The sequence below is a fragment of the Cucurbita maxima genome, unplaced genomic scaffold, assembly GCF_002738345.1.
Source record: "Cucurbita maxima cultivar Rimu unplaced genomic scaffold, Cmax_1.0 Cma_Scf00052, whole genome shotgun sequence".
NCBI lineage: Eukaryota > Viridiplantae > Streptophyta > Magnoliopsida > Cucurbitales > Cucurbitaceae > Cucurbita > Cucurbita maxima.
Genome location: NW_019272068.1, coordinates 747245 through 767715, shown reverse-complemented (window position 1 = coordinate 767715; position 20471 = coordinate 747245). Strand labels below are relative to the sequence as shown.

Sequence of the window (20471 nt, the reverse complement as noted above, 5' to 3'; positions counted from 1 at the left end):
AAAAAAAAAAAAAAAAAAAAAAAAAAAAAAAAAAAAAAAAAAAAAAAAAAAAAAAAAAAAAAAAAACAATTTAAAACATAATATACAATATATTTATATTATATTAAAATAGTAGTTTTAGATACAAAATAAGGAACAAACACAAAATTTAAAACAAAACTGTGTTGGGGACTAAGGGTGAAACTTGTCTATGACACCTACTCTAGAGTTCGTTACTGACCTCAATCAGCTTCTTAGTTACCTGGAAAACATGGAGTGAATATAAAGATTTAGTAACCTACTTGTAGGCTTACCCTTAATCATGTCCTTAAAGTATGCTAGGGTACAACACTTATTCTTTGCTTTTGCTTGTCCTTAATTATTATTTTTGAGTCTTATTCTTAGTTTCTATTTCTTGAGTGGTATCGGGGAAATTTCATGTCTTAGTATACTTAGACTTGGGTGGTGCTACTTTAGGGCATGAGTGTGTGATAAACTTAAACTTCTTAATTACTTAAAAATCAAGGGTTTACTTGAGCTCATCTTCATTTTGAGGTAGCATCCGGATTAATTAAAAATCAAGAGCTAGTCTAAAACTTATCATGAGATAGGCACTTGATTACTAAAAAAAATCAAAGGCTAACTTTAAGTTCCTCTTGGTTTAAGGTTGCCAGTTTGATAGGGTAATCAGCCCAAGGGAAAGCTCTAATACCAAATGATATGAAATCACTACAAGGGGAGTAAGATTCGGATTACCCTGTTGATCGAATATCTCAGGGCAAGAACATTTGAGATTCGAATCACTCCACAAGCAAGATCAATCATGTCTAGCTTGAATGATTCTTGTTGATCAAATATTTCAAGACAAGAACACTTGTTTGAGATTCGAATCACTCCACAAGCAAGATTGATCATGTCGAGCTTGAATGATTCTACATGCAACCTAAACTACATAGAATTGCAAAGAAACTTAAATCATTGGCTAAAGAAAGCACCAATGTTTATTCTACTATATTTTTCAAGACTACTTACAAATACAACCTACTTGGCTTTATATAGTCCTTACAATCTTAACCTATGTGACACATAACTTTCAAATTAAATTCGTTAGTGAATGAGAAATATCCATAACCTTCATATTAAAATGGTAGTTAATGGTGATGGTACCCTATGTGGCTACAATATAACCTTAACTCATATATTAAAAACTAGTTTAAATAAAACTAACAAATATTTAAATTATAATTAAATAGTGCAATAAATGAAATATGCTTATTAATCATCCTTGAGTAGTTTCATAAATTCAATTGAGTTCATTAAATGTAACTCAAAGTGTATTTAATGCATCTCTTTCTTGAAGCTCAACTTTGCACAACATATAAGGGAGGTCTCCAATTAGTCTTCTAGAATTTTCTTTGATGAGCTCACCATAGCTTGAATATAAGTGTACAAGGTTTGTTGTAGCTTCTTGGCTCTTGTCCTTGTAATTGAACCTTGAGGTGTGAAAATTTCTTGGTCGTGGTTCATATCATTCTCCCCATCTTGAGAAGGATTTGTCCTTGAATCCAGCCATCACCTACATCAAAAAGACTCAAATCAACAACATTAAAAGTTGCAGTAACACCATACTTACCTAGTAAATCAACTTTATAAACAATGTCGTTGATACACTCAAGAACTTGAAAAGTTCCATCGCCTCGAGGTAAAAGCTTAGATTTTTCTTTGAGTAGGAAATCTTTCTTTTCGAAAATGCACCCAAACCCAATCTTATATGGTATCAACCCAAGGAAAAGTATAAAACCGATTACCTTGATGATCAAGATCTAGAGTAAAGAAAACTTTTTTCTAAACTCGTGATTCGAATCACTCCACAAGAGGTTTGATCATTACCATTTGAATGACTCTAACATGCAAGTTCTAAACACAAGAATTTGCAAAGAAGATCTTAGCTCTCAACAAAGCTAAAAAAAATAGAAATTCTATTCATTTTTAATTTAAAAATGTGATGTCCCTAATCAAAGTATATAGCCTTTACAACCTTATCGTAAATTGTCTAGTAAATGAGAAATACTTCTAACGTGTACATTAAAATAGCTAGTTAACCATGGAATATGGTAATAATAGCCTAAAAATAATTATAAAAATAAAATAAATAAATAAACAAAAAAAAACAACATTTTCCCACTCCTCTCCACTAACCTCTCATCTTTTCCCACAATTATCTCTCCTCAACAGCTAGTTATGCCATAAACTAACCGTTACTGCAAAAAGAAAGAGAACAATAATAATTGTCAAATTTACTTGAGAAAAAAAAAAATGAGAATGACTTTTACCCTGTTGAGATTCACGTAGATGTATGAAGATAGATCTGATCAATAAGGTATATATTAAATCTTCACCTTTACCCAGTTGAGATTCACAGGAGATTTACGTGAAGATCTGATCAATAAGTATATATCAAATCTTCATTTTCTTTTATCCTATTTTTTTTATTTCATTAAATTATTACAATGGTTTAGCTTTGAGTTAGAAACTAAATGTTAATCATTTATACATATGTTAGTAAATCATAAATTAGTAATATTAGATTAAATGTATATCGTAGTCAAATTAATAGATTAAAAATAGAATGATCGTGAACATGAAACACTGAGATAATGAAAGATTTGGAAACACATATCCACTAGAAATTTGGAATACATAAAACAGAATTAAGAAGCCACCATAAAAAAAATGAAGGAATTAAAAACCACAAACTAAATAGGGAGGGAAAGGTAAATACAGAGAGTAGTAAAGCCCAGGATAACTTAAATAGTTATATTACTTTTTTATACCATAGTAACCATGGAAAATAAGATTTTTAATAAAATATAATTATAGATATATAACATTTCAAAAACTTTTAACAATATATCAATGTAAATAAGAGAAATAATTTTGTAAAGTTCAAACTTGAAACTAATGTTATGGGCTCACATAGGTTGACTTGGATTTCAAAAGACGGAATCGAACTTTCATTAAAGATATATTCGTGACAACGACTTAAGCTAGCTAGGTAAGTGACCTTACTATCGGCATGGTTATATTTGATGTTGACACGTGCCTGTGGTTCTGCACGTGTCATATATACTAATATGTGTGAATTATTTGCGAATCGGTATGCTTATATTATGTTTATGTTATGTTATAATATGTGAATTGTATCATAATAATTGTGGTACGATGTGTTCAAGGATATGTTCGAGATAGGATACGAGAAGAATGCACAAAATGAAATGTAACGATAGGAGTAAGATACGTTCATGAAATGTTAAGATTAGGTTACATACAGGAGTTCTATGGATATGAGTGATTCATGAAAGAATATGGTTAAGATATGGGTAGAAAGGGATAGGTTTGTGGATTGATAGAACGATAGCGTTAAGATACATTCCTGTGATGATATGACTAAGGTACGTTCACGTAACAATATGACTGTGATAGGTATAAGAACGTTAAGGCTATGATATGTTAGGGAACGATATGACCACGAAGTACTTACGATACTCAATGTTTATGATACGTTATATTGTGATGTGATGTGTCATGTTTAGATTGTTTTGTGTGACCATTGAGGTAATTGTTGTATGAATTGAACGTTATGAAATGACATGTTGAACGTTATGAAATGACATGTTAAAAGCATGGAGCGTTATGTTATGTTTTCTAAATTGTATGTATACAGCATGTTATGAATGACATGATATCACAACAAATGAAATGAAATGAAAAGTAACCCCGCTAGAATTATGTATAATACGTAGACTAAAAATGAGAAATGACATGTTAAACATGAAAGATGATAGCGGGGTTATATTCGTTAATCATAAAAGTAGAAATATTAGGGACCTCATGCATTATGTGCTCATGCATTTGGGGGATACCCCTATTCCATCACAAGGGTACGGATGCGTACATCCAATGGCAGGACAACGATCGTTATGTTTGCATAGCATTGCCGTGACGGTGACTAGTTCTAACGGGTGTCCGGTCTAAGGAGCTCCCAGCGGCCCAACAGTGTTCGCCGGACAAGGTAAGGTAAGTGGCCCAGCGGTGTGCGAACTGACTGGTGAGCCCATACTCGCATGTATGAGTTGTGTGTAGAGTATATGATACATGTCCAAATTATCCGTTAGAACAGCACCGTAGGAAGATAGATTGAAAGATAGGTCCCATCATCTTGTTTGCATGTGATTGTTGCATTTAACCCCAATAGTGGGGTCACTTACTGAGTATTTTTTTAAATACTCGAGCCATATGCTATTACATTTTTCAGGTTAAGGCAAGACATTCCTGTACGGCTGACGACAGCATCGCAACTCGAAACCATGACACATGCATATGATAGTGGTATTTATTTTCTTAGACTTAGGCTAGAATGGGATGTTTTTAACTCAAACTCTTATTTATTTGATTTAGTCGTTTGTTGTGTCGTTTTAAAGATGTTGTCGAAATACGTAAGTCCATGGCTGTGTTTTGAGATAAAAGTTATGTTTTATGGAATTTAAATGAAGTCTTCCGCATTTAATGTTTATGATAAGTATACAGTAGCGATCTTAAATTAAGTAGGAAATTTCAGGTCATTACAAGTAATCTATGTAGGTTACAACATTAACTCCTATATTAAAAACAAACAAATATTTAAATTATAATTAAGCAGTGTAATGAATGAAATGTGTTTATTTGTCATCCTTGGACTAGTTTCATAAATTTAGCTGAGTTCATTAAATGCAACTTACGATCAATTCTATCATCAAAAGGAACGGGTTGTTGTAAATTATGATACCTACTTCCATGGTCTCTCCCTCGCATCAAGCCACGACCAACCGCATGTGGATTATCCTAGTGGTGATTAGAATTGTCACCCTCATATTTATTGGTTGAGGGTGCAGGTAGTGGAATCCTCTATCGAGCTTGATTTTGAATCTCCAATCTTCCTATTCGATCGATCAACTCTTCTATTCCTCGAATTAGTCTTTCCATGGTTCATTGTTGGGCTTCTCTCAATCGTGAATCAGTAATGTTAGTGTCTTTTGGATTTTCCATGCTACAAAAGAAAGTTTAAAATATATATATATATATATATATGGAATCAACCCAAGGAAAAGTATGAAACAGATTACTTTGATGATTAAGATCAAGAGTAAAGAAAACTCGTTTCTAAACTCGTGATCCGAATCACTCCACAAGAGGTTTGATCACTACCACTTGAATGAGTCTAGCATGCAAGTTTTAAACACAAGAATTTGCAAAGAAGATCTTAGCTCTCAACAAAGCCAAAAAAATAGAAATTGTAACGACCCTAAATTTCCACATATCTAGAGTCGCCACTAACGTCTCATGCTCATCTCTAATGCAAAATGTAAATCTAAGATTGCTCATATTTATTGGCGGAAAAATTTAAAACTTCAAAATATATTCAAACATTAGAAAACACTACCGGACTTATGTGTTTTAAACATCGCTGGAGTTCAAAATAAGATAAAAACAATTACAAATTAAATAATTTAAATGAATGAAATACAAATGTCCTACCTAACCAAGACTAGGAATTTTAAATATGCAACTATCCTATGCACGCGCCACAATCTCTGATCACGATGCCGCCGTCGACCGTACATGGGCGCCTTGGCTTTACCTGAAAAAATAATATGGCACAGGCCGGAGTATTTCGAGAAATACTCAGTAAGTGACCCCACTATAGGGGTCATGCTAATGCAAACACATGCAATCATGAATTAGGGACCTATCTCTAATCATCTTAAGAGTGACCTTCAGTCTCGGACAAATTGGATGTGTAGTACTTCCCTACACACGACTCACACGTGCGAATGTGAATCCCCAGGGCGCTCGCACACCCCTAGACTCTCTGGTCAAGCTAATCTGTAGCGACGTCCGAAGGTCAGCGGAACCCCATAGTGTCATGCACCTCATGAACACCTTCATCTTTGTGCTTTCGCACCTGTGCGCATTTGCGCTCATCATATAGTGCGCGTCTGCACTCATCATCTCTAGGGGAAGTAGCCATATACTTATTGTTCAACATGGAAAACATCATCATGTTAATAACATCATCATGCATACATCATACTCATCATAGAAGTCATTAAGTGCATCAAATATAACATGTATGTCATGCATCGAAACATAAATAGCGTACATTTAATAGACATCATAGCACAACGTCATACACACACATCATCATAATTCAAACAATTTTTAGCCTATCCTATAGTAAGACCACTTACTTGGTTGGTCTTGGCCGAAGTACTCCCTAAATAGCTAAACGTAAAAACTCGTTCCATGAGAGCTGCTTCCTACGTTGTCGGGGTTTGTTTCCTATCACACCGTTCACCACTTTTCGTTAGTATTTCACAATTAATTTACCTATAATTCAATAAATGTGAAATACGGCTCTAAAATGGTCTCGGATACCTTAATCGGGGACGAAAACAAATTCGAGAGAGTCAAAATAGTGGAAACCGGGCTGAAAAAAGGTGAGCCAAGCCGAACAGCCGCTAGAGGAGTCGTCGGAGCATCACCGGAGGGAGCCCGAGTCATTTGCGCCGAGCCGAGCTGAAAGACTTCCTACGCCGCTGTGTGACACGTGGCAGCAACAGAGCGAGCCATGTCGTGCGGCAGCGTCGGGTCGAAGCGAGGGTCACAATCCAGTTTGGGTCGTGGATGGGGTCGCGGGCTGCGGAAGGCTACTAGGCCAAGACTAATCGTTGGGCCTCGGCTTACTGGGCTGGGTCGCAAGTGTTTGGGCTGTAGGCCGGCTCAATTGGACCGTGGGTCTGGTCTCGGGTTGGTTCAACTAAACTGTAGCTTTTGAGCTGGTTTGAGGTTTGGGTCGCTGTAGTTGAGCTGGGCCGATGGCAGAGGCCGAGGGAAAAAATGGGTTGGCTCTCTCGGGTTTTGAGTTCGGGTTGACCTGGATCTGTGGATCTCGTCTTTGATATGAACCAAAAGACATCAATCATACAATATACTTTAATGAAGATGTGAAGAAAAGATTGTCAAAATTATCAAAAGATGTTTCAATTCCACATTGAAGAAGAATGAAGTTTGATTGTTATAAATTTTGGGTGGGTTACAATTCAAAGTAATTTAGAGTTCTCGTATTTTAAGACTTTCTATTTACTTTAGGTTACAATTACATAATGGTTAATTATGGTCATTAAGTATGAATGTTACAACTCTTGGAATGCTTTTAATAGTTTTATTTTGAGCTGCCATGTATGTTGTATTGTGAGTAGACTTGGAAAATGTAGTAAAAGAAGCATTTGTGCTCTTCTTTAGCCAATGGCCAAGTTTCTTTGCAGTTCTATGTAGTTTAGGTTGCATGTAGAATCATTCAAGCTCGACATGATCAATCTTGCTTGTGGAGTGATTCGAATTTCAAACAAGTGTTTTTGCGTTGAGATATTTGATCAATAAGAATCATTCAAGCTAGACATGATCGATCTTGCTTGTAGAGTGATTCGAATCTCAAACAATGTTCTTGTCTTGAGATATTCGATCAACAAGGTAATCCAAATCTTAATCCCCTTGTAGTGATTCCTTATCTTATCAGTCTTCCTTACCCGACTTCAACCAATTTTCGGGCGAGTTTTCTCTCTCCTTCCCGCGGCGTTTCCGTTGCCGATTTCGGTCCTCTTTCTTCCTTTTCCTCTTTATGTGTCGTCCTTCTTTCTTTTCTGGGAGTTTTGCGGCCTAAAAGTTCCTAAAACCACAAATCTAAGAACGATTAGGAAAACCCAATTTTCCGACCTCGGTTACCGACGACGACGCTTACGAAAAAGCACAAAATACACCTTGAGTTATTGTGCTTTCGTTAGGGATCCTTCTCATGATGGTAACTGATCGTTTGGTGTCGATTTTTGGGTGGTTTGGGGGCTCGTCGGAGAAACTGAAAACTCGCCGACGTTTATCCGAAATCTCTCTCTCTCTCGTATTTTCTTTCTTTTCTCCCTTTGCAGGTATTCTAATAGGTGCTGGGAGTTGTGGGCTGAAGGCTAGGCGTGGTGTGGCCGTCGTTTCGCATGGGGTCCGCGAAACTCAGCGGTCACCAAAAAACTCTCGAGTTTTTCGGCGACTGAGTTTATTTATTTATTTTTTTCTTTCTCGAGTCATTACATTATCTACCCCTAAAAAGAACTTTCGTCCTCGAAAGTCTCAAACTCTTGTACCAATTCGGGGTATTTTTCTCTTATTTCGTCCTCACACTCCCACGTGGCTTCCTCACTGTGGTGATTCCGCCACAATACCTTAACGAACGCAATGCTCCTGTTGCGTAAGGTTTTTACTTTTCTAGCTAAGATTCTTACTGGTTTTTCCTCGTAGCTCAGATCTTCATTGAGTTGGAGTGGTTCGTAATCTATTTCGTGGATAGGGTCCGTAATGTACTTCCTCAGCATCGACACGTGAAATACATCATGTACACCTGAGAGGGCTGAAGGTAGGGCTAACTTATACGCTACTGGACCAACTCGCTCTAGGATCTCGAATGGTCCAATGAATTTAGAGCTTAACTTGCCCTTATGTCCGAATCTTAACACACCTTTCATAGGTGCCACCTTGAGGAATACTGGGTCCCCTATCTCCAAACTCCAGGCTTTCACGCCTTACATCGACATAGATTTTCTGTCTACTTTGAGCGGTACGCATCCTCGCTCGAATTTTCTGGACAGCCTCATTGGTGAGTCGAACCAGCTCGGGTCCTACTAATTCTCTCTCTCCTACTTCGTCCCAACATAGTGGGGACCTACACCATTTCCCGTACAGGGTCTCAAACAGTGCCATTCCAATAGTTGCTTGGAAGCTGTTGTTATACGAGAATTCCATCAAGTGGAGTTTGGAATCCCAACTTCCCTTAAAATCTAGTACGCAAGCGCGTAGCATGTCCTCTAGAATTTGGTTTAAACGCTCCGTTTGTCCATCTGTTTAGGGGTGAAAGGCGGTACTAAAGTCGAGGCGGGTACCCAGTGCTTCTTGAAGTCCGCGCCAAAAAGCTGACGTAAAGCGTGGATCCCGATCCGACACTATAGACATTGGGACTCCATGTAGTCTTACTATTTCTTTCACATCCAGTTGGGCCCAATTGTCAACTGTATATGTAACCTTCCTAGGTAGAAAGTGTGCCGACTTGGTCAACCTATCGATAACTACCCAGATCACTGTATAGCCTTTGGGCGTTTTGGGTAAACCTACTATGAAGTCCACCGCTATGTTTTCCCACTTCCACTCTGGTATGTTTAAGGGTTGCAACAACCCGGCCGCCTTTTGTCTTGGAGCTTTCACTTGTTGACAAACTAAGCACTTGCTCACAAACCCGGCCACATCCCTCTTCATGCTCTTCCACCAAAAGTGTTGTTTTAAATCTTGGTACATATTAGTACCTCTTGGATGCGGCGAGTTGTGAGCTTCCATCAGTATCTCTTTCCTTAAATCTTCTATTGCCAGAACACATAAGCGTCCCTAATACAATAGTCCTTCGTCCGATGACTTCGAGAATCCATCTACCGGACTTTCGTCTAGCTGTCCTAGGGCTTTCTGTAAGTTAGGATCCTTTCGTTGGGAGGTAATAATTCTCTGCCTAAGCGTAGGTTGTACCGTGAGTCGGTCCAGCTGTGCTATGACTCCCTTCGTCGCTACAGCTATGTTGGCTCACTCGAACTCTCTTTGTACCCTTACTACAATCGTAATGAGGGCCGACGAGTGGACCATCTTCCTACTCAAGGCATCTGTGACCACGTTTGCTTTTCCAGGGTGGTACTAGATATCTACATCATAATCCTTCACCAATTCTAACCACCTTCTCTGCCTCATATTTAACTCTTTCTGGGTGAAGAAGTATTTCAAACTTTTGTGGTCGGTAAAAATTTGGGTTTTCTCTCCATACAGGTAATGTCGCAATATTTTCAGCACGAACACTACAACGGCCAACTCTAGGTCGTGGGGTAGTTCTTTTCATATTAATTAAGTTGACGAGATGCGTATGCGACAACCTTGTCGTGTTGCATTAATACACATCCCAGTCCTTTCATGGAGGCATCACTATAGATCACATACCCTTCTGAGCTCTCGAGTACTATGAGTACGAGGGCGGTTACCAATCTCTCTTTTAGGTTTTGGAAGTTTGCCTCACAAGCATCATCCCATCTAAATGGTACCATTTTTTTGTTAACTTTGTTAAAGGCGAGGATATTTTAGCGAAGTCCTGCACGAACCTTCGATAGTATCCCGCCGATCCTAGGAAACTTGATATGTGGTAATCACTACGAGGGGAGTAAGATTCGGAATACCTTGTTGATCGAATATCTCAAGGCAAGAACATTGTTTGAGATTCAAATCACTTCACAAGCAAGATCGATCATGTCTAGCTTGAATGATTCTTGTTGATCAAATATCTCAACGCAAGAACACTTGTTTGAGATTCGAATCATTCCACAAGCAAGATTGATCATGTCGAGCTTGAATGATTCTACATGCAACCTAAACTACATAGAATTGCAAAGAAACTTAGTCATTGGCTAAAGAAAGCACAAATGTTCCTTTTACTATATATTTTCAAGTCTCTTACACATACAACATACATGGCTTTATATAGCCGCAAAATGAAACTATTAAAGGCATTCCAAGAGTTGTAACATTCATACTTAATGACCATAATTAACCATTATGTAATTGTAACCTATAGTAAATAAAGTCTTAAAATACATAAATGAAATACAATAACTCTAAATTGTAACCCACCCAAAATTTATAACAATCAAACTTCATTCTTCTTCAATGTGACATGAATTGAAACATCTTTTGATAATTTTGGTGGCATGAATTGAAACATCTTTTGATAATTTTGACAACATTTTCTTCACATCTTCATTGAAGTATATTGTATGATTGATGTTTTTTGGTTCATATCAAAACTCCTTACTTCCATTACCGTAGTTGGGCATTCCCTCTTTATGATCGCTTCGACCTTGGTGGGATCTACAGATATACCGTCCTTTGACATCATGTGTCCTAGGAAAGAGACTTGTCGTAACCAAAATTGACATTTGGAGAACTTGGCGTACAACTTGTGCTCTCTTAGGGTGGTTAGGACTTTTCGGAGGTGTTCCTCGTGTTCTCAGTCTGTTTTCGAGTATATACGGATGTCGTCAATGAACACGATCACGAACATGTCTAGGCCTTCCTTGAATACCCGGTTCATTAACTCCATAAACACAGCTGGGGCATTGGTGAGGCCAAATGACATCACTACGAACTCGTAGTGACCGTACCTTGTCCTAAACGCTGTTTTTGGTATGTCTTTTTCATTAATCCTAATTTGGTGGTAACCTGACCGAAATCTATCTTGGATAATATAGTTGTCTCTCTAAGTAGATCAAACAAGTCTTCTATTCTAGGCAGAGGGTATTTGTTTTTTTTATGGTTCTCTTATTTAGCTCTCTGTAATCGATGCATAGACGCATCGATCCATCTTATCCATCTTTCTTCTTAACAAACAACACTGGCGCAGAGGATATTTATTTTTTTTATGGTTCTCTTATTTAGCTCTCTGTAATTGATGCACAGACGCATCGATCCATCTTTCTTCTTAACAAACAACAGTGGCCATCTTTCTTCTTAACAAACAACAGTGGCCATCTTTCTTCTTAACAAACAACAGTGGCCATCTTTCTTCTTAACAAACAACAGTGGCCATCTTTCTTCTTAACAAACAACAGTGGCGCACCCCAGGGGGACTCGTTAGGTCGAATGAATCCTTTATCTAGTAAGTCTTGCAATTGCGCCTTAAGTTCCTTCAACTCTACGACCTAACTCCATTGTTGTCGGCAAACCATAAAGCTCAAAATCATGGTTGTAGGCCATCACTTTTAAGAGTGGATCAGTTTTAAGATGACAACGCGACCTAACTCAATTATTTTTTTATTATTCAACGAACCGTCTATGACCGAGTCTCTTAAAGAGTGGATCATTATATTTCTCATTTATATTCAATATGTCTAATATATTTAACATTAATTTGAACCTTTCAAAATTTTCTTTAACTAAATTGATTAATGTTACTAAATTGATTAACCTTACTATCAACTAGTAAGGTGACTTACGGATTATAAACTTAATTAATTAAACTCTTTAATTAATTAATTAATGTTCATGGTCAAACCTCGAGTTACACTTGAGTCAAAAATAAAAAATTGTCTCCTTTAATATAATCATTATGAGCAAATCAATATTACACTTGAGTCAAAAATAAAAAATATATTTTACTTTTGTAATTATATCTTTCACTTATCTACCACGGATTCTATAATAAATATCCAACAATAAACTAAGTCCATTTTAGACTAGTGAGAATGTGAAACCCCATTGTTCAAATCTCGATCAACATCTAATAGAATTACTCCTCTACTTTCCCTATATGGGAAGAAGTGAGTTCCATCTTGTGAATTGTGTTTTCATCTACATATTTGGTAAAGTCCCAACAAATTGTATCAAATAATTAATTACAAAGCTTGCATTTACCTTTATGATCCTCCATCTGAATATGTTGCTTTTTACCATCTTAGGATCATATTTGGGGTTTAACTTCCCTTGCACCCTTCGCTCCAACGTTTCCTTGTCTATGTCTACCATGCTCCAACACAGTTAGCTCCTAGTGGGAGCTTGGTTGCTACATTTTGGGACTCCAAGTTGTAGGGAGATCAACTGAAACAGAGGTTCAACATCTTATGTCCCTCCAATGCCTGAAAAGTAATGGAAACAATAAAAATCAAGGGATGTTCTTGGTTTTATGATTATAACATCTTACTTCATCACCTTCTTTTTTGCAGCTTCACGTTCATAGCATTCACCAACCTCTCAGTCTTTGCCTCAACCATCATTCCCTTCAGTGTCATCTCCCTATAATAACGCAACCCCTCTTCTTTTCTTCCCTTCTCGTACAAACCGTGTATCATAATCGTGTAAGACCGACGGTCCGGTCCCAACCCTATCTCTTCCATTTCATTCCAAGTACACTTAACCCTTTCCTCAATATCCCACTCCATGTACAGTCGCAATATCAGATTGTAAGTGTCACTGCTCATCTTGCATCCACTCCTCTCCATCCTTTCCACGAGTTTCGGAATTTCCTCCGGTTCCCTCACTGACGCAAGTAAGTAGCTAAACGTCACAGAATTCGGCCAACAACTTCTATTCCTCTCCACCATTTCATCTAAAAGCTCATTAACCTTCTCCATCCTCCTTATCTTACAGAGGTGTTTGATGAGAGTGTTGTAAGTTGCTACATTTGAGGCACACCCTCTCTCGTTCATTTCCTTGAAGATCTCTAGAGCTTCAGGAATCCTCTTCTTGAAACAAAGTGCATCAATGATGCAATTGCAGATTACAACATCGGGTTTTAAGCCCTTCTCCCACATGGCTCTATACAAATTCAAAGCCGTCCCTAACTTTCCCTTCTTTGTCAATGAGTTTATCAAAGTCCCATAAGTGTATATATCAGGCTCCCACTTCGATTCAATTATCTCCCTCCAAAACCTCTTGGCTTCATGAACATTTCCCAACACACACCACCCATTAAGAACAATATTACTCGTCTTAATATCAGGAAAAAACTCATGCTTCTTGGAGTGGAACAGGGTCTCTGCAATTTCTACATGCTTGTATCTACATAACCACATCAAAAGTGACTGAAACGCTATCAAATTCATCTCAAGACCAAGTTGTTGCCTTCTGTGGAAGATGTCAATTGCTTCCTCCACCTTATGAGCTGCAGCATATCTATTAAGAAGAACTAAATATGTTTCCTCATTAACAAGTTTTTTTCTCTTGGACATTTCTACAAACACCTTGTCTACTTCCTCGAAGCGTCTGGATTTCCCAAGAATATCAAGAATCTCATTGTAAATAACAGAACCAGGGGAGTACTCACCTTCTCCATTACCTCTTTTCGTGACCCAATTGAAGAAATCGAAGGCGGGTTTCCAATCCGATCGATGCCTTCGCAACACTTGGAGAACAAAATCATCGGTTAAGACGAGGCTGCATCGATTAAGAGCCGTCTCGATCTCCTCCACCGGTTTGTGTCTTCTAAATTTGAGGACGTTTTGGACATAAACAGCAGATTGGTCATAAACGTTGAAGGAATCATCTGAGACAGCAACTGGGTTTGAAAGTTTAGTCGTTTCATGACAGTTTCTCGTCGTTTCATAAGTTTGGGTATGATGAATATGATCGGAGATGCCGAAGAAGGGCCTGTATGAAATGGGAGTGTGAGGAAGAACACCTTTTATCAGGTATGCTTGGAACCCTAATCTGAATTTTCCATGGAAATTTTCCGCCGCATTGTTCCTCAACCATAGGAATTTGAACCTCATATCGAGCCCTTGGATCACAAATGGGAAATGGGGCTCTTTCAATACGGAAGACTAGATTATAGATTATAAAATTACTTCTTAATTTTGTTCATGGTCTTTCAAAATTGTAACACCTTTGTTAACTCCAACATTTCAAAATTATAGGGGACAAGGGTCTTTTAACAACATGAACGCGGCGACAATGACTAGAACACTCACAACTTTCATTCAATATTTTTACCATCTTTTAACAACATGAACGCGGCGACAATGACTAGAACACTCACAACTTTCATTCAATATTTTTACTTCAATAGTAATTTTAAATTTATGAAATGCGGATGGTAATATTGTAATTTTATAGAGAATAGTAGTATTTTTTTTTATAATTTAGGCCTTAGAAAAATAAAATGTACCAAATTTAATGTAATTATTTCAAATCAGGTCTCTCTTACTATCCCTCTTAATGCAATATACTCTACAATTTTTGTGGAGGAACAAGTCGATTGAGTTTCCTATGAAAATATATGAAAATGTAAAGAAATCGAAAAACTAAATAGGGAGGAGACACATGTCATGCAGCGAGTTTCTTACACACGTGTTATTAGTCTTGGGATTCTGATTGCGCAGGCGAGCAGGGAGGAGACATGCGTCATGTAGCGATTGGCAGAGTGCGGCAGTGTTTGACACGTGGCATGCTTCGGATGGTGCAATGTGGCTAGATTTGGTGGTGAACATCACTCGGACCCACACTTGAGAATCATCCCACGGTCTGATCCAAACCTATGCCATCGACCTAAACCGCACAAATTGATTCAACTTGGGGAACGAGACCCACGAGTATCCCTCACCATGCACGTAAGGGACCTTCTACGCATGTAAGTCCCTTTTTTATTCACTTAACCTCCGTTCTTACTATATTTCACCTCAGTTTTGATATTAGCCTTAATTTTACTTAAGCGATGACCTACCAATGAATTTTAAGAAAATTTGTTGCCAAAAACAAGCTTAAAAAGGCATGTTTCATCCTGGTAACTAGTCACACCGTCTCTGGGCAAGTAAGGCTTACAGGGATCACTACGGCATGCTAGCATTCGAGCATTCCCTACCTTAGGTGGATAGAATATTCACGTTTAGGACTACAAAAGGACAATTTTGGATAAGAATGCAGTGTAAGTACAATATAAAAAATTACCAAATTGCTCCAATAATGAGATTTGTTTGTTTGATTGATTACATGAATGCTTAGTTTATCTTTTAGTTATTTTATATTGATTTGAAGAGCGCTTAGATCATGTAAACTATGCTCTAGGGGATCAATGGGATAGTCTTCCTAACAAAACATATACCAGAGAACCAAGTTGAGACTATGGCACAAGAGCTAAAGTGGTTTGAGCCAACCCAAGTCAGAACATTTTTAATACACCGAGCACCATAGAATCATGAACGGAGTCAAAAGTTTAGACCTACGGGTACACAGAGTATGTATAAGTCAAGGAATTAGTCCTAAATGTCTTTGAAACAATAGTTGAGAACCAAACTGCCTAGACACCCTAAAAAACGGGATTGTGGAATCCGGTGAGTGACTAAACTTGGGAGGGATTTAGTATTATGAAGAGAGTTTGTGAGAGATTTTTCTCAAGGTTTTTTCCATGTACCACGATCACTCTATTTATAGAGTCATGTTTGCATGTTTATGCAAATTTGGGATCACCAAATTTTGACACTCAAAATTCCACTCAAATGTTTAGGATTATGTGAAGCATGCATGCTTGAGTTAACCAAATTTTGACACCTCAAAATTCTACTAACATGATTTTTCCATTAAATGAAGTTAACATTTTGAATTTCTTCATTTTGATTCAACCATCCATTTGAATTATTAATTTCAAATTAAAGTAATATTAAATTATTAATTAAACTATTTAATTAATATTTAATATTAATTCAAATGTCAATCTCAATTAATTCGGACACATATTTGATTAATTTAAATATCTCAGATTCTCTCTTTTTGTTTAATTCGTAAATAAAACAAAAATGTTGTTAAATATATCGTATATATGTAGTGCATTCTCCCTAATTTGAATTCGAACACTTCGAACTCACTCGTCACACTGTCCTATGGATTAGTTCGATATGAACTAGCAGAGGGACCTAATGGACCTACAGATCATGGGCTCCAACAATCCAAGATTAAACTGTTAAACTCATTAACCTTGTTAACCAACATTCGTTAACTACTAGGACATTCCACTATAGCCTAGTAGTTGCACTCCCCTCACTATAGATATATTTCTGTCCATTTGATATAACCATGATTAGTAAGTCGATCCTTCACAGGTTGTTCGTAACTAGAGTTGGGTCAATTTACCGTTTTACCCCTGAAGTTACTTCTGGTTTCTTATGTCTCACTTATCCTCTAATGAACAATTGGTTTGTGGTCCAACTAGTAAACCGAATCCCTCTTAGGCCAATGAGAGAGTGGGGCCCCTTGTTCAAGACCTAGAGTCAGTATTTAAAAGAACTACGTCTCTTCTATTCCTAAAAGTGGGTAGGAGTGAATTCCATCTTGCACTACTCAAATTTGAGAATTTGAGAATTTGAGAATGCTGTTAAATCCTTTAAACAAAAAAGTCATAAAAATAGCAAACTTGTCTGGATGCTATCTAAAATTCAAACTTGGAGGGGTTGTAGCTGTTATTTGTTGTGTTCTTGTCATGTTTTTTCTAATGTCGGATCCCATGTTCCTTTGTTTTTCCTAAATCTCCAATGGTTTCTTCTATTTTATGTGTGTTATTATGTTCTTTGCGTTTCAAATATTCATCCAATGCAAGACCCTAAGCGTCCATTCATGAGTTGCATTCGAGTTGTCAGAAACAAGAAAAAGTTGATGAATTTCTTGCCATGTTTCATATCAGAGGAGAGATTCAATAGGAAATGTTTGGAAAAGAGCATCGAGGAGTATTATGAGACTAAAACTTTAGCCTCACTCGCTATCATTTCCCTCGAATCTGGTACCTTCTCTCCCTCTTCTTACCACTTCATTCGTTTTCGGGTTTGAATTTCCTTACTCGAAAATTGTATTTGAACATATTCAAATGTTATCTCGTAATGTCCTTCTCATTCAAATTTGGAAATTTTGGAATTTGTTTAAACGAATGGGAAGATTTATGGTATATAACTAATGTTTGTTTGAACCCGATTGTTCTGAATAATTGATATCAGATTCATGCCTCAAACTTGGTTATTTCAATAGAATTCTAAAGTTGATGAATTTTAAAGGCAAAGTTGTCACATGGAATTATGGATAAAAACCCTTAGATGCCAAACGATTATGGAATATGAGTTGTGATTAGGTTCTATCAAATGTGTTGTCCTCCAAAAAGAAAAGCTAGTGTAGACCTTCGAAAAAAGGAAGTAAAACTTTCACCACCGACAAGATCTACCTTCAAATTTAAAGGCACAAGTATCGGGATTATCCCAAGAGATTAGTCCAACAAGGCGGATGGGCTACATTAGCATGTGTCGTAGACGTAAGAGGAAAATAAAAAAAAAAAAACCCTAGAAAACGTGTCAATAGTAAATGAGTTCCCGGATGTATTTCCAAAGGAGAGATATTGTGGATACCTAATATGTATCTAGATGTCTTATAGGAAAGGAAGTTAGACGTAGATAGTAAACAAACGTTTGCTTTAGAGAATAGAAACTAACCCAGATAGATAGATGACCCATTTGAGAGGAGACAATAGTACTTTGTTCATGCGGAGGACTATTAGAAATGCAATTGAAGGACTATTAGAAATGCAATTGAAGGATCCCTAATGACAAAAATCTGGACAGATATAAGATTTTTTTAGATAAACTAATAAGCAATGTTCATAATGTTTTGCTTGATCATAATGTTTTGTGGTAAACTTGTAGAGAACAATAAGCGAAGGTACACAACAAAGGAGACAAAGAAGAAAGGCAAAGAGAAAAGCTTCGCACAAAATTTCACATTTCGTCAGCTATGCGTGGCCACAAATAACTTCAGCCACCACAATCTCTTAGGGGAAGGTGGCTTTGGAAGAGTTTACAAAGGCCTCATTGACACCACAAAACAAGTACCTATCAATCTTTACTTTCCTTTCCTTTGCACATTCTATTAATTCATGAGTGTTCTATTGATTATTCCTCTTCCTTAGGTGGCTGTGAAGCAACTTGACCCAAATGGGTATCAAGGCAATAGAGAATTCCTTGTGGAGGTTCTAATGCTAAGCCTTCTTCGCCATCCCAACCTTGTCAATTTGGTTGGGTATTGCGTTGATGCATATCAAAGGATTTTGGTGTACGAGTACATGCCTAAGGGTTCCTTGGAGGATCATCTTCTTGGTATAGCTTCAGATAAGGGAGCTCTAGATTGGAAGACAAGGATGAAAATTGTGGAAGGAGTAGCTAAAGGGCTTGAATATTTACATGAAACGAATCCACCGGTGATATTTCGGGACTTCAAAGCTTCGAACATATTGCTCGATGAGGAATTCAATCCAAAACTCTCGGATTTTGGACTTGCAAAGCTAGGTCCCATGGGTGATAAATCTCATGTTTCCACTAGAGTGATGGGAACCTATGGCTATTGTGCTCCTGAATATGCTCTTACCGGACAATTGACTACCAAATCTGATGTCTATAGCTTTGGTGTCGTGTTCTTGGAGATCATCTCTGGGAGAAGAGTTATTGACAACACGAAGCCAAGAGCGGAAAAGAATTTGCTTGCATGGGTTTGTTTTCTTTTTCTATACACTGCATTCATTTCATCTAAACTTGTTGGGAGGGAGTTCTACGTTGGCTAATTTAGGAATGATTATGGGATTAAAGGAATGAATACATCTCCAATGATATGAGACCTTTTGGGGAATCCCAAAGCAAATCCATGAGAGTTAATGCTCAAAGTGGACAATATCATACCATTGTGGAGTTTCGTGATTCATAACATGGCATCACAATCATACCCTTAATTTAGTCATGTCAATAGAATTCTCAAGTGTTGAACAAAGAAAGTGTTAGTCTCGAAAGTATAGTCAAAAGTGACCATGTGTCGAATAAATGGTGTACTTTGTTTAAGGGCTCCAAAGAAAGGAGTCGAGTCTTGATTAAGGGAGAGGCCCTTCGAGGGCTACATAGACCTCTAGGGAGACTCTATGGTGTACTTTGTTCGAGGAAAAGATTGTTGAGGATGGTTGGGAGGGAGTCCCACCATGGCTAATTTAGGGAATGATCATGGATTTATAAGAAAAGAATACATCTGCATTGATATGAGAGTTTATGCTCAAAGTCGATAATATCATACCATTGTGGAGAGTCGTGATTCCTAACAATTCCTAAGCTCGATTATTACTTGATTACAGGCACAACCACTTCTCAAAGATAGAAGGAAATTCATGCTGGTAGCGGATCCAAAGCTAAAAGGAAAATTTTCAGTGAAGGCTCTGTATCAAGCGTTGGCGGTAGTGTCTATGTGTTTACAAGAAGATGCAAGTACTCGACCAATGATTAGCGATGTGGTCATGGCTCTACAATATTTAGCTATAAACAATGATGTCGATGTCGATGTAGACAACGAATCGAATTCGGGGTTGGGATGGGGATTAAGTTCAAATCGAGGCTCAACTACTCCTAATAAAAGTAGTGATAATGATGATAAAAAGAGTGTTGATTTTTAAAATGAGAAAACAGGAACACAATGCATAGCCCTTTTCCTTCATTGTTTTTTATAATATCAGGCCCAATTTTTTAGGTTTCAAAACCCGAACCACGACCAAAAAGACAAAGATCAAAAGAAAATAAAATAATAAGTAAAAATACTATTTAAATGAAAATAAAGACAAAAAAGAAAACAATTAAATACAAAACCATATTTTTCAAATTTATTACAAAGGGAGAATTCAATTACAAATTGAATTACGAAAGATTCAAAATATAAAAATGGACTAACGCTCCGGAACGACTCCTTCTATAACCGTGCAGTTTTTAAACGCTCCCCACCTCGACTAGTAGCCTGCCATTGAAAATAAAGGGAAAAACAGTGAGTATAAAAACATT

At 37.3% G+C, this 20471-nt stretch overlaps 2 protein-coding genes and 1 long non-coding RNA gene across 6 annotated transcripts; 2 read left to right on the top strand and 1 right to left on the bottom strand.

The window, feature by feature from the left end:
- Positions 1-7797: 7797 nt before the first annotated feature.
- On the top strand, positions 7798-16027 carry LOC111471409. The gene is made up of 3 exons (XR_002715196.1): positions 7798-7972; positions 9640-9642; positions 16017-16027. It is a non-coding gene; the product is annotated as an uncharacterized LOC111471409 (long non-coding RNA).
- On the bottom strand, positions 12400-14452 carry LOC111471390 (putative pentatricopeptide repeat-containing protein At3g15200). 4 transcript variants are annotated; one of them, XM_023117110.1, is made up of 2 exons: positions 12838-14452; positions 12400-12716 (listed from the first exon to the last, which is right to left on the bottom strand). In XM_023117110.1, exon 1 carries the CDS (start codon positions 14406-14408, stop codon positions 12846-12848), a length of 1563 nt encoding a protein of 520 aa, XP_022972878.1. In that variant the 5' UTR covers positions 14409-14452; the 3' UTR covers positions 12400-12716; positions 12838-12845. The 4 variants fall into 4 exon arrangements, with proteins under 4 accessions (XP_022972878.1, XP_022972877.1, XP_022972879.1 ...); XM_023117109.1 differs by having other exon boundaries at positions 12400-12738; positions 12842-14452; XM_023117111.1 differs by having other exon boundaries at positions 12846-14452.
- Positions 16028-17280: 1253 nt separating the features above from the next.
- On the top strand, positions 17281-20092 carry LOC111471422 (probable serine/threonine-protein kinase PBL23). The gene is made up of 4 exons (XM_023117141.1): positions 17281-17404; positions 18312-18493; positions 18575-19150; positions 19778-20092. The coding sequence occupies exons 1-4, from the start codon at positions 17281-17283 to the stop codon at positions 20090-20092; spliced, it is 1197 nt and encodes a 398-aa protein (XP_022972909.1).
- Positions 20093-20471: the final 379 nt, after the last annotated feature.

Excerpts from the sequence above, each read along its gene's own strand:
- LOC111471390 (XM_023117107.1), bottom strand. The coding sequence starts at position 14,408 with ATGAGGTTCAAATTCCTATGGTTGAGGAACAATGCGGCGGAAAATTTC. Across the intron at positions 12,777-12,849 it reads GTGAAGCTGCAAAAAAGAAG|GCATTGGAGGGACATAAGAT; the intron begins GTGATGAAGTAA and ends ATTACTTTTCAG.
- LOC111471422 (XM_023117141.1), top strand. The coding sequence starts at position 17,281 with ATGAATTTCTTGCCATGTTTCATATCAGAGGAGAGATTCAATAGGAAA. Across the intron at positions 17,405-18,311 it reads TATCATTTCCCTCGAATCTG|AGAACAATAAGCGAAGGTAC; the intron begins GTACCTTCTCTC and ends GTAAACTTGTAG. Across the intron at positions 19,151-19,777 it reads AAAAGAATTTGCTTGCATGG|GCACAACCACTTCTCAAAGA; the intron begins GTTTGTTTTCTT and ends ACTTGATTACAG.